The sequence below is a fragment of the Chiloscyllium plagiosum genome, chromosome 30, assembly GCF_004010195.1.
Source record: "Chiloscyllium plagiosum isolate BGI_BamShark_2017 chromosome 30, ASM401019v2, whole genome shotgun sequence".
Classification (NCBI taxonomy): domain Eukaryota; kingdom Metazoa; phylum Chordata; class Chondrichthyes; order Orectolobiformes; family Hemiscylliidae; genus Chiloscyllium; species Chiloscyllium plagiosum.
Genome location: NC_057739.1, coordinates 2,841,605 through 2,854,345, shown reverse-complemented (window position 1 = coordinate 2,854,345; position 12,741 = coordinate 2,841,605). Strand labels below are relative to the sequence as shown.

Below are 12,741 nucleotides of genomic sequence, written 5' to 3'. Positions count from 1 at the left end.
AGGTGTTGCTTTGCTGGGAGCCAGGGAAGGTAAGTGAGCATTCAGCAGATTGGGAATTGGACTCGGGCAAGGGCAAGGGTAGCAGGGGTTTGAAACTGATAAAAGCAAATATTTTGGAACTGCAGAACTGAAATAAAGACAGAAAATGCTGGAAATATTTAGCAGGTGAGGCAACATCTGTTGGGAGAAAAATAAGAATTAGCACTTTGTGCCCAATGTCATTAGGTGAAAATCAGTTTGTATCAAATTCAACTGCAGTGAAAATAAAATGAATGACGTTTCAGAGACAAAAGGAACATAGATTTTATTCAAATTGAAGAAACTGAGTGGAGTGGAAATGCATCCAATTTCAATGCACTTTGATCCGTTACCTTGTAGTTTCCCCGGAAACCCGTTCAGAAACGTCACACAGCCATTTCCTCATCAGTGATGGTGTTTCAAAGCACAGTGGCTGCTGGGAACACTGGCAATGACAAGGTGACCACGCTATAAACATCGCTCTTTGGGACCCTTGCCTGGCACATGTAGGAGTGTATCCAGTCACCGTGGGCACATGGCATGGCGCCCACCATCCACTGGCAGTGTGACTCCAGTGATGAAGGAAGCTGCGTCGGAGGCCAGGAAGGCAATGGCTTGAGCCACTTCATCCACCTGTCCAGGACGCCCCAAGGCATGGGTCACCTTGCATTTATTCAGGAACTGCAAGGAAATGAGAGATAAGGTCAGAGCTAGCACACACCCACAATACCCATCCCTGTCTCTAGCCCCTCTCCCTGAATTAGCAATCCCCTTCTCCGTGCATTGTGCCACTCTCCTCCTGCTTCGCCCTCTCCCTCAATACTACAACCAATTGGCTATGAAGGCCGTCTCAGCCCCAGGACATCACCGCAGGAGTTCCTCAAGGTAACGTCCTAGACCTCCTGTGCATCAGACGTTTGCTGATTGTGCAACGTTCAGCACAATTTGTGACTCTCAGATACTAAGGCAGTCCACATCAAAATTCAACAAGACCTGGACAATCCCCAGGCTTTGGCTGACAAGTGGCAATTAGCATTTATGCCACACGAATGCCAGGCAATTTGCCATCTCCAACGAGTGAGTCTAACATTGCCCCTTGATGTTCACTAACATCACTGAAACCCCCACTACTAACATTCTAAAGGTTGCCATTTTACAGAAACTGATGAGGGGACAGTTACAATGTTTCAAAGATATTTAGATAGGGACATGAATAAGAAATGTTTGGAGGGAGGGATATGGGCCAAGCTCAGGCAGGTAGGACCTTTTTAGTTTGGGATTATGGCCAGCACAGACTGGTTAGATGGAATGGTCTGTTTCTATGCTGCATGACTCTATGAACTGAATTTATACTGTGGCTGCAAGAGCAACTCAGAGGCTGGGAATACAGTAGTGGATACCTCACCTCCTGACTCCCCAAAGCCTGTCCACCATCTACAAGGAGAAAGTGAGGACTGCAGATGCTGGGGATCAGAGCTTAAAAATGTGTTGCTGGAAAAGAGCAGCAGGTCAGGCAGCATCCAAGGAGCAGGAGAATTGACGTTTCTACAAAGCTCAAGCCAGGAGTGTGAGGGAATACTCCCCACTTGCCCTGGATGGGTGCGGCTCCAACAACACTCAAGAAGCTTGACGCCATCCAGGACAAAGCCACCAGCTTGATTGACACCACAGCCACAAACATCAAGTCACTCCACCATCAACACCCAGGAGATGAACTGCAGAAATTCACCAAGGCACTTACACTGCATCATCCAACTCCATACCAAAAAGACTAGATTAGATTCCCTACAGTGTGGGAACAGGCCATTTGGCCCATCAAGTCCACACCGACCCACCAAGAGTAACCCACCCCCCTACATTTACCCCTGACTAATGCACCTAACACTATGGGCAATTTAGCAAGGCCAATTCACCTGACCTGCTCATCTTTGGATTGTGGGAGGAAACCTACACAGACACGGGGAGAATATGCAAACTCCACACAGACAGTGTCCCGAGGTGGGAATTGAACCCGGGTCCCTGGTAACGTGAGGCAGCAGGGCTAACCACTGAGCCACCGTGCCACCCCAAACGATACTAGCACAGCCGATACATGGGAAAACCACCATCTGTAAGTTCCTCTACATCCATTCACCAATCCAACTTGGAAACATATCATCGTTTCTTCACTGTCACTGTGTCGAAATCCTGGAATTCCCTCCCTGAGAGCAGTGTGGATCGCAAGGACTGCAGTGATTCAAGAAGGCAGCTCAGTACCACCATCTCAAGGCCAACTAGGGACTGAACAGTACATGCTGGCCCCACCAGCAACACCCACATCTCCCAAATTAATTTTTAAAAAATTAGAAGACGGGAACTGTGTATCAGGGACAAAGAAGAGAAGTTCACCCAGCAATGCCTCCAGTGCATTCTCTGGATTCAGCGGGAGAGCCATTAAACAAAGCCTAGCTTACAGACAGCGAAATTTGAACTTAATTTTAGAAATCCAGAAATCAAAACAAGCAGACACTTGGCAGAACTTCAATAGAAAGGAATGTAAGGCAATGCACTTCAGGAAGACCAACCACAGAGAGACAATAAAGGCTCAATGATATAATTCTGAGGGGAGTACAGGAGCAGAGGGACCTCGGGGTTCACGCTCACAATTCTCTGAAGGTGGCCACGCAAGGCGTCACAGTTGTTAAGGTGGTTTTTAGGATCCTCGGGTTTTTAAATAGAAGTACAGAGTATACAGTTAATTGCATGGAAGTGATGCTACACCTCTACACAGCATTGGTCAGACCACATTAGGGGTATTGCGTTCAGTTCTGGGCACTCTATTTAAGGGAGGATGTTAAAATCCTGGAGAGAGAGCACAATGTGTGCTCGAATTATACTTGAAATGAGGGATCTTAATTGCAAGGAAAGATTGGAGAAATCGGGTTTATTCTGTTTACAGCAGAGAAGATTAACAGGTGGCCTTATTGAGGTGCTCAGTCTTCTGAACAGGGCAAAGAAGGGTGTTCCATTTCCACTCAGTGGTATGTCCATAACTGCATCACAATTTAAAGACTGTCAGCAAGACAGCTAGGAGTGAGATGAGGAGAGTTGTTAGGAATTTGAAATACCTTGCTTGGGAGAGTGTTGGAAGCAGATTCCACAAGAGGTTGCAAAAGAGAGCTGGATATATACTTGAAAGGGATGAATTTAGAGGGCTATGGAGATAGGGCTGGAGAATAGGAATGGCTGGACAGGAGCCAGTACAGACTAGATGGGCCAATGGCCTCCTTCTGTAAAATTTGCTGAACATGTAATAAATATGTATTGAGGTAGGTAATCCCTGCATTCACCCTGGAGTAGTAGTGGCAGATGAGAGTAGGTCACCTGTTTCACACAATGAATATTCAAGTCAGAATCTCAAGAACTTGAGGAAACAGTGAGGATTACAAAGCTGCATGTGCCAAGGGGTTCTTCAGTTTGCTCCCTAACCCTGTGCTGCACCTCCTCCCATTCCTGTAGCTGCAGGTTAGGTTCTGGACCCAACCCTCAGCCCCTCTGTAACAGACTGGGCACGGTGTAGAGTTATCCCAATCCCTCACACCCTGAGGGGTATCCCCAAAATGGAACTGACTGGGTGGCTCAACTACAGAATGAAAACATTACAGTGAGCAATCACTGAGTCAGCTGACAGTCCAGTGACACTGGTCAGGAACGTACCTCAGCGTAATCGCCCTCACTCAGGCCAGCTCGCTTATGGATGTCCGTCACAATCACTCCAGGGCTAGAAAGGGGCAGGAAAATGAGAGAAGATTCAACAGTAGAGTGAGAAGAAGGCACACACACACTGCGGCTCAGACCAGGGAACTTGCTGCTGATCTCTCACTGTGCTGAGCTAGTCACTCTCACCAGTGGGAGCAGGAACTGGTGGGAAATTGGCCTCAGTACCGAGAACCTAAGATCCACGCACATTGTGGCCAGAGAGAGAGAGAGAACTAGAGTTCTGAAGAAGTCATACTGAACTTGAAACATTAAGTCTATTTCTCTCTCTACCATTCTGCCAGTCCTGCTGAGTTTCTCCAGCAAGCTCTGTGCTTTTCAGACTGATGGTCTGTGACCAGTAGTATTCCGCAAGGCACTATGCTGGGACCTCTGTTGTTTGTAATTTATAAAAATGATTTAGTTGAAAATGAAAGCGCTCTGATTAGTAGGTTTACAGACAACATGAAAATTGGTGGAGTTGTGGATAGTGAGGAAGATTGTCAAAGAATACAGAAGGATATAGAGAAGTTGGAAACATAGGCAGAGAAATGGCAGATGGAGTTTAATCCAGACAAATGCGAGGTGATGTATTTTGGGAGGTCAAACGCAAGACAAAATTGACAGGTGGGTAGGTTAGGTGGATCGGCCATGATAATTTGCCCATAGTGTTCAGGGATGTGTAGGTTAGGTACATTAGAGAGGGGTAATGTAGAGTAATAGAGTAGGGGAATGGGGCTGGGAGGGTTACTCTTCAGAGGGTCAGTGTGTATTTGTTGGGCCGAAGGGCCTGTTTCCACACTGTCGGGATTCTATGACATGACCCTTCAGAGTACTGACATGGACGGGGGGGGTGGGGGGGTGCCAGTCCGTAGCACCCTGAAAGTGCAACTCAAGTAGATAAGGTGGTAGGGAAGGCATCCAGCCTGATTGCCTTCATCACGGCACGGTGGCACAGTGGTTAGCACTGCTGCCTCACAGTGCCAGAGACCCGGGTTCAATTCCCAACTCAGGCGACTGTCTGTGTGGAGTTTGCACGTTCTCCCCGTGTCTGCGTGGGTTTCCTCCGGGTGCTCCGGTTTCCTCCCACAGTCCAAAGATGTGCAGGTCAGGTGAATTGGCCAAGCTAAAATTGCCCGTAGTGTTAGATGCAGGGGTAAACGTAGGGGAATGGGTCTGGGTGGGTTGTTCTTCAGAGCGTCAGTGTGGATTTGTTGGGCCGAAGGGCCTGTTTCCCACACTGTAAGTAATCTAATCTAATCAGCTGAGTATAAAAGTTGACAAGTTATGTTATAGCTGTATAGAACTTTAGTTAAGCCTCATTTGGGGTATTATGCGCAGTTCTGGTCACCACTTTATGGGAAGGATGTAGAAGCTTTGCAGAGGGTACAAAGAGGTTTCCCAGGATGTTGAAGTGTATTAGATATAAAGGGAGGTTGGACAAATTTGGACTGTCTTCCCCAGAGTATCAGAGGCTGAGGGGGCGACCTGGTAGAAATAAACAAAATTATGAGAGGCATTGATAGGTGGATAGTCAGAATCTTTTTTTCCCCAGGGTAGAGATATGAAATACTAGAGGGCATAGTTTTAAGGTTAGAGGGTGAACGCTTAAAGAAAATGTGATGAGAAAAGTTCTTTTTTCTGCAAAGGGTGGTAGGTGCCTGGAAGATGAGATGTTAAAAACAGAGATGACACCAAGAGGCATTTAAACAGACATATAGACAGGCAGCATTTAGAGGGATATGGAGTATGTGCGGGCAGATGGGATTAGTTTAGAATTGCATCATGGTCAGCACAGACATGGTGGGCCAAAGGGCCTGTTTTTGTGCTGTATTGTTCGATGTTTGTTGATGATATCAAAGAACTAGGCTCAGGTGTGGTGCGCTCTAAACAAGGGAGAGAGGGAAAGAGTGCCCAAGGCAAGACAGGACAGCGAGAGCATGGATGTGTGCAGCAAGTCGGTGAGGGAGTGGGGAAGAAGAACAGAAGATAGGGTGCTTGAGAGGTGACATGGGATGGAGGGAGGAGAAGAGGGAGCAGATGGCATGGGCATATGGAGGGCAGGTGGGAGGAATAACTGAGAGGACAAGAGAGGGTTTGCAGGATAACAGTGACAGAAAATGTTAAGACAACACCAGATAATCCAGAACAGATCAGAAATGGGAAGAGAATAGCCATGACTCACCACACAGCATTCACTCGAACCTTTTTGGGAGCCAGATCTAGAGGGAGAGAAGCAGAGTATTACACTGGAGTCCTTTCCTCCTTCCATTGGCAGTGTCACCCCCTGACTGTCTCCAACCTACTGCAGATTTCAGAAACTCCAGGCCAGAATACAAGATTAGTCCAGCAGGGCTGAAACAGAACCAAGCAGGGAAAGCCCCACTTTATCAACACAGATGTGATCAGAATGGGCTGACAGAATTTCAGCCTCGGAGCTGAAGCTCTCACATTTCCTCGGAAAACTGTGAACTCCATGTCTCCCTCAGCTCTCAGATAAAAATATGGCAAAGACACAGCTAGGAGAGAATCAAACTAAGGGTGAAACCAAAACCAGAGCCCAGAGTAATATCAATGAGACAAATCACAGATGGAAGTCCAACATAATGAGACAACACAGAATGCAGTCTCAAAGTTGGATGGTGTAAAGGGAGCTTTACCCTGTGCCTAACTCCATGTCCTTAGCGTGTTTGATGGGGATAGTATCAAGGTAGCTTTGCATTCAGTTTAAAAGAGTAGAGAGAATTTTACTCTGTATCTGACTCCATGCTGTACCTGTCCTTGGAGTGTTTAATGGGACAGTGTCCAGGTTGCTTTACTCGGTATCTAACTCCATGCTGTACCTGTCCTTGGAGTGTTTAATGGGAAAGTGTCGAGGAAGCTTTGCTTTCAGCTTAAAAAAGTAGATTGAATTATTACTTCAGTTTATAAAAAAATGTAGAGAAAGCTTTACTCTGTATCCAATGCCATGTTGTCCCTGTCCTGGACTGTTTGATGGGGACAGTGCAGGTGGAGATGTACTTTAAGTTTAAAAGAGTAGAGGGAACTTTAGACCGTAAGCTATAGGAGCGGAAATTAGTCCATTCAGCCCAAGTGTGCTCCTCCATTCAATCATGGCCGATAATTTTCTCCTACTTTGTCCTTAAAACCTTTGATCCCTTTAACAATCAAGAACCTATCTACCACTGTTTTAAATATAGTAAATGGCCTGGCCTCCACAGCCTTCTGTGGCAATGCCTTCCATAGATTAGAAACATAGAAGATAGGAGCAGGAAGAGGCCATTCGGCCCTTCGAGCCTGCTCCACCATTCATCACCATCATGGCTGATTGTCCAACTTAATAGCCTCAACCTGCTTTCTCCATTTAATCTTTGATCCCATTCGCCCCAAATGCTACACTCTAGCTGCTTCCTGAATACATTTAATGTTTTGGTCACAACTCCTTCCTGTGTTAATGAATTCTACAGGCTCGTCACTCTTTGGGTGAAGAAATAGCTCCTCATCTCTATCATAAATGGTCTCCCCTGAATCCTCAGGCTGTGACCCCTAGTTCTGGGACCCACCCACCCACCATTGGGAACATCCTTGCCGCATCCACGCTGTCTAGTCCTGTCAGAGTTTTGTAAGTCTCTATGAGATCACTCCTCATTAGTCTGAACTCCAATGAAAAGAATGCTAACCCTCGTCAATCTTCCCTCATGCATCAGTCCCACCATCCCCGGAAGCAGCCTGGGAAACCTTCGCTGTACTCCCTCGAGAGGAAGAGCATCCTTCCTCAGAAAAGGAGACCGAAACTGCTCACAATATTCTAGGTGTGGCCTCACCAAGGCCCTGTATAACTGCACTAACCACATCCCTGCTCCGGTACTAAATACCTCTCTCTATTCGGCTCAACTTACCTTTTGCCTTCTTTCTCGCCTGCTGCACCTGCATGTTTACCTTCAGCGCCTGGAGCACAAGGACACCCAGTCCCACTGCACACTCCTCCCTCCCAATTTACAGCCATTCAGGTAGTAACCTGCCTTCTTGTTTTTGCTTCCAAAGTGAATAACCTTACATTTATCCAAATTATACTGCATCTGCCATTTATCTGCCCACTCACCCAACCAGTCCAGATCATGCTGAAGGATCCCTGCACCCTCCCAACTAACTTGAGATGTTACATTTTGTTTCCTCATCCAAATCATCAGCATATATTGTGAATAGCTGGGGCCCTAGCAACGATCCCTGTGGCACCCCACTGCTTAATGCCTGACAAATTGAAAAGGATTCATTAATTCCTACTCTTTGATTCCTCCCTGCCAACCAGCTTTCTATCCAGCTCAATACATTTCACCCCTCTCTGGCAGAAGAAGTTTCTCTTTGTCTCCATTCTTTCGGATCTTTCCTTTACTCTATGACTGTGCCCTCAGGTTGTAGTCTCTCCTCCAAATAGAAACACCTTCCCAATGTCCACTCTATCCCAGCCTTTCAGCATTCTGTAAGATTCCCCCACACACCTTCTAAACTCCATCCAGTATAGATCCAGAGTCCTCAAACATTCCTTATATGTTCGGCTTTTCATTGCTGGGATCATTCTCGTGAAGCTCCTCTGAATCCACTCCAGGGCCAGTACATCCTTCCTGAGGTATGGGGCCCAAAATTAGAGATCACAATATTCTAAATGTGGTCTGACCAGCGGCTTATAAAGCCTCAAAAGTACATTCCTGCTTTTGTATTTTAGTCAGCTCGAAATAAATGCCAACATTGTATTTGCTTCCTCACTACCGACTCATCCTGCAAGTTAACCTTCAGAGAATCCTCTACTAGGACTGTGTGAATTCATGTACACTTTCAGCCCTGTCCCTCTTCTCATTGTCATCCCTTTAGCCAATGTGCTTAAAGTTAGATTCCTGACCCTTTTCCAAACACTGTCCTTTTTACTCTGTATCTAACCCCTATGCATTGTGTCTCCTTGGATTGTTTAATGGGGACAGGATAAAGGGAGGTTTTCTTTCAGTTTACAAGAGTACAGTTAGCTTTACTTTCAGTTTAAAAGTATACAGTGAGCTCCAATTTTGATCAGCATTAAACAGAGCTCAAAATGTAATAACAGCTAATTTTCTAGCAACTTGAACAAAGTAACATGTCCCATCGGTTTCACGCAACATTCTGCTGAACGCTAGGAGGTTTTAAGACAGACAAAATGTCAGTCAAAGATGGAGTTTTCCAAGGAAAAGGTGAGGGGAAGCAACAGAAAGCTAAAATGATTTTGGGGAGGAAATTCCGAATTGAGGGGTCAGGCATCTGATAGCATAAACACCAAAAACTGGGGAACCAAAATGGGAGATACTAAAGAGTGCAGAATGTGAGGAAGGCAAATAATTCAGAGGACTGTGGTGCATGAGAGAGAGAGAGAGAGAGAGGTTCGGGGGGGGGGGAAAGGACCATGGAAGTGTTATGATTTAACACAATAGTAGACAGAATTTTCCAAAGAGATTACACTCACCGAGGGCCAAACACCGTGTGAACTGGTCCAGGGCTGATTTTGACATGCAGTAGGCCACAACTCCAGGGAACTACAGAAAGTGAAGATTTAAAAAAAAATCATTGTTAGTACTGGATACAGGTTCAGGTTTTATGGGAATATCTGTGACTCTTCTCCACCAGCCCCGAACCAAGTCAAATGGTCATTCAGTCTCTCACTGCTCCAGCAGCTCGACAGTTAAATCACGGTCCTCATGTGAGTGACAAAATCCTGGAGCTCCCTTCCTAACAGCACTCTGGGCGTTTCCAAGGACTGCTCACCGCTACCTTTTCAAGGGCAACCAGGAATGAGCCATAAATACTAGCCTCACCAGTGACACTAACTCAATATGAATAAATTACGTAAAAAAAAACAATTTGCGCATGACAAGGTCCCACAGACAGCAATGTGATCACGAGCTGATATTGTTTGAAGGATAAGTAGGAAAATCCAAAGGGGGTAAGAGGCAGTAAGTGCAAAATTAAGTATGAACAAATACTTGTAAGGAATGTTGAACTAATAGTAATCATGGACAGCTGGTACAATAAGAGATAAGGAGCTGGCAATAGTTTATATCTGTTTTCATCGAGAAGGAAGGAGACCAACAAAACTGAGCAATAAGTCACAAGGATTAGTGAACTTAGTGAGTTTAGTACAAATTTCGAAAAAGTTAAGATTAGATTAGATTACATTACAGTGTGGAAACAGGCCCTTCGGCCCAACAAGTCCACACCGACCTGCTGAAGCGCAACCCACCCATACCCCTACATTTACCCCTTACCTAACACTACGGGCAATTTAGCATGGCCAATTCACCTGACCCTGCACATCTTTGGACTGTGGGAGGAAACCGGAGCACTCGGAGGAAACCCACACAGACACGGGGAGAATGTACAAACTCCACACAGTCAGTCACCTGAGGTGGGAATTGAACCCGGGTCTCTGGCGCTGTGAGGCAACAGTGCTAACCACTGTGCCACCATGCTGCCCACTAAATATAGCAAATGAAAATCAAAGGCAGACAGATGTTCAGGACCTGGTAGCTCCCATAGAATCACAGAAATCCGACAGTGCGGAAGCAGGCCTCTCAACCCATCGTCCATACTAATCTTCCAAAGAGCATCGCACCCAGACCCACCCCCTACTCTATCCCTGTAACCCTGCATTTCCAATGGCTAATCCACCTCGCCTGCGAATCTCTGGATAGTACGGGCAATTTAGCATGGCCAATCTACCTAACCTGCACATCTTTAGATTGTGGGAGGAAACCAGAGCACCCGGAGGGAACCCACGCAGTCACGGGCAGACTCCACTCAGACAGTTGCCCAAGGGTGGAATCGAACATAGATGCCTGGCGCTGTGAGACAGCAATGCTAATCGCTGAGCCACCGTGCTGACCATCCTGGTGAATGAATGGAAACAGATGCAGGAACTGTACATGCATCAGCGAAAGCTTTTTACAAATCCTATTTCAGAATATTTAACATGTCACCAAGAATTCAGACAAGACTTCTTGGTTTAGCTGTGGTTGCCAGTATAGACCTCTGACAGTGCAGCACTCCCTCAGCCTGGACCATGCTCAAGTCCCTAATGTGGGAGGTAAATCCATTACCCACCCTCTCTCAGTATCATAGATTCAAACTCATGACAGAACAGTGGGGAATGCTACAATCCCAGCCATTCGTTACTGGAATCAATAAACAGTTACAATCAGGGAGTTCTGTTTTTTCACACTTACCGATCGCTGGCCATTGACACTGGACACATTGACAATGGAGCCCTGGCTCTGGATGAGATGGGGCACAGCCAGGCGTGTGAGATTGTAGACAGACCTATTGGACAGAACACAAACACACAACGTCGAGAATAAAGAACTGCCTGAAAGCTCAGCCTTTCCACACGTGAGGGAGTCGAAAACCAGAGGGCGTAGGTTTACAATGAGAGGAGAAAGATTTAAAAGGGACCTAAGGGGCAACTTTTTCACGCAGAGGGTGGTACGTGTATGGAATGAGCTGCCAGAAGAGGTGATAAAGGCTGGTACAATTGCAACATTTAAAAGGCATCTGGATGGGGACATGAATAGGAAGGGTTTGGAGGGATATGGGCCAGATGCTGGAAAATGGGACGAGGTCAGATTGGGATGTCTGGTTGGCATGGACGAGTTGGAACCGAAGGGTTTGTTTCCATGTTGTACAGCTCTATGACATTGTGGTGTAAAATTCCAAGCAGTGGAATGTGGTGAAACGGTTAAAAATTATGTCCCAATACATGTGTGAATCTAACCGGAATGGAGGTGTTGCTTAGTCCCGTGTGAATCTTCTTATCTGTATGTAACCAGAATGGAATGTGTTTTTTAGCCTTGCTCTGCTGTTCACATGAATGTTTATATCTGGAAGGGAGTATATCAGCTGGAAAAGTCTCCAGTTCGGTGAGTCTGCTCCGGGGTTACGTTTAACCGCCGAGCGTGGGTTGTTGGCAACCGCTCTACGAGAACTGACGGCTCCCAGTTTTGGTAACATGTAGAGTGAGTATAAGCCAGACCCGTTGTTTGGACCTGGTTGTGGCGACGATGCGGGGAATAAAATGCCCATATTCTAGCAGACTCGCCTCTTGGTCGTTTGTTCTGTGTCAGACTACTCTCCTACGAACCTGACCTTGAGAATTTTTTAAAACAGACATCCTGTAAACAGCTTTAACTAATTGATAGAGAAGGGATTGTGGGGCTAGATTTATATCAAATCAGGACCATAAAGAAAGATAAATCTCAATGGTGAGTAGATAACTCACAGCAACATCAAATTAGCTAGGAATTTTCAGTAATTTTATTAACTGTCTTAGAAGCATTTAATGGAATTCCGCACCTTCATTAAAACAGTCTGAGACAACGGAGGGGTTTTGTAGCATATTTCAGAGAAATTTATCTTAATAATGTTGAACTTGTTTCATTCATCGTCCCCAACAAACACCCCAGCACAAGGTTAGATACAGAGCAATGCTCCCTTGACTCTTTCAAATTGAACGTCAAGCTTTTTCTACTCTTTTAAACTGAAAGTAAAGCTCCATCTACTCATTTAAACTGAAAGTAAAGCTTCCCCTACACTATCTCTTTCAATACTCCAAACGAGGGACAGCACCAGGTTAGATATTGTGTAGAACTGCCCCAATCCTATTTTCAAACTGAAAGAAAAGCTCGCTCTACAATGTCTCTGTTAAACACTCCCAGGACAGGTAAAGTATAGCGTTAGATACTCAGTAAAGCTCTATGTACACTACTCAAAAACCCCCAAGTCAAATACATCATGGGGCGAGACACAAAGTTGACCTTCTCCTACACTTTTAAACTACAAGTAGAGTTTTCTCGACACTGTCCCTTCAAACACTCCCAGAACAGATATTGCATAAAGTTAGATGCAGAGTATTGCTCCATTGGGGGAAGAGAGAGGCAAAAAAAAAGGGGGGGCGGGGGGAAGAGAGGGGGAGAA

General features: G+C 45.8%; 1 protein-coding gene across 1 annotated transcript in view; it reads right to left on the bottom strand.

Moving 5' to 3' along the window:
- Nucleotides 1-278: 278 nt before the first annotated feature.
- The window catches only part of zgc:101858 (uncharacterized protein LOC449555 homolog), a 14,297-nt gene continuing 1,834 nt past the window's right edge, over nt 279-12,741 (bottom strand). Inside the window, exons 4-8 of the mRNA XM_043719684.1 lie at nt 10,998-11,091; nt 9,242-9,311; nt 5,939-5,975; nt 3,715-3,778; nt 279-699 (exon numbers count right to left, since the gene is read on the bottom strand). Coding sequence (XP_043575619.1) covers nt 541-699; nt 3,715-3,778; nt 5,939-5,975; nt 9,242-9,311; nt 10,998-11,091 — 424 coding nt within the window. The 3' untranslated portion in view covers nt 279-540. The remainder of the gene's footprint in view (nt 700-3,714; nt 3,779-5,938; nt 5,976-9,241; nt 9,312-10,997; nt 11,092-12,741) is intronic.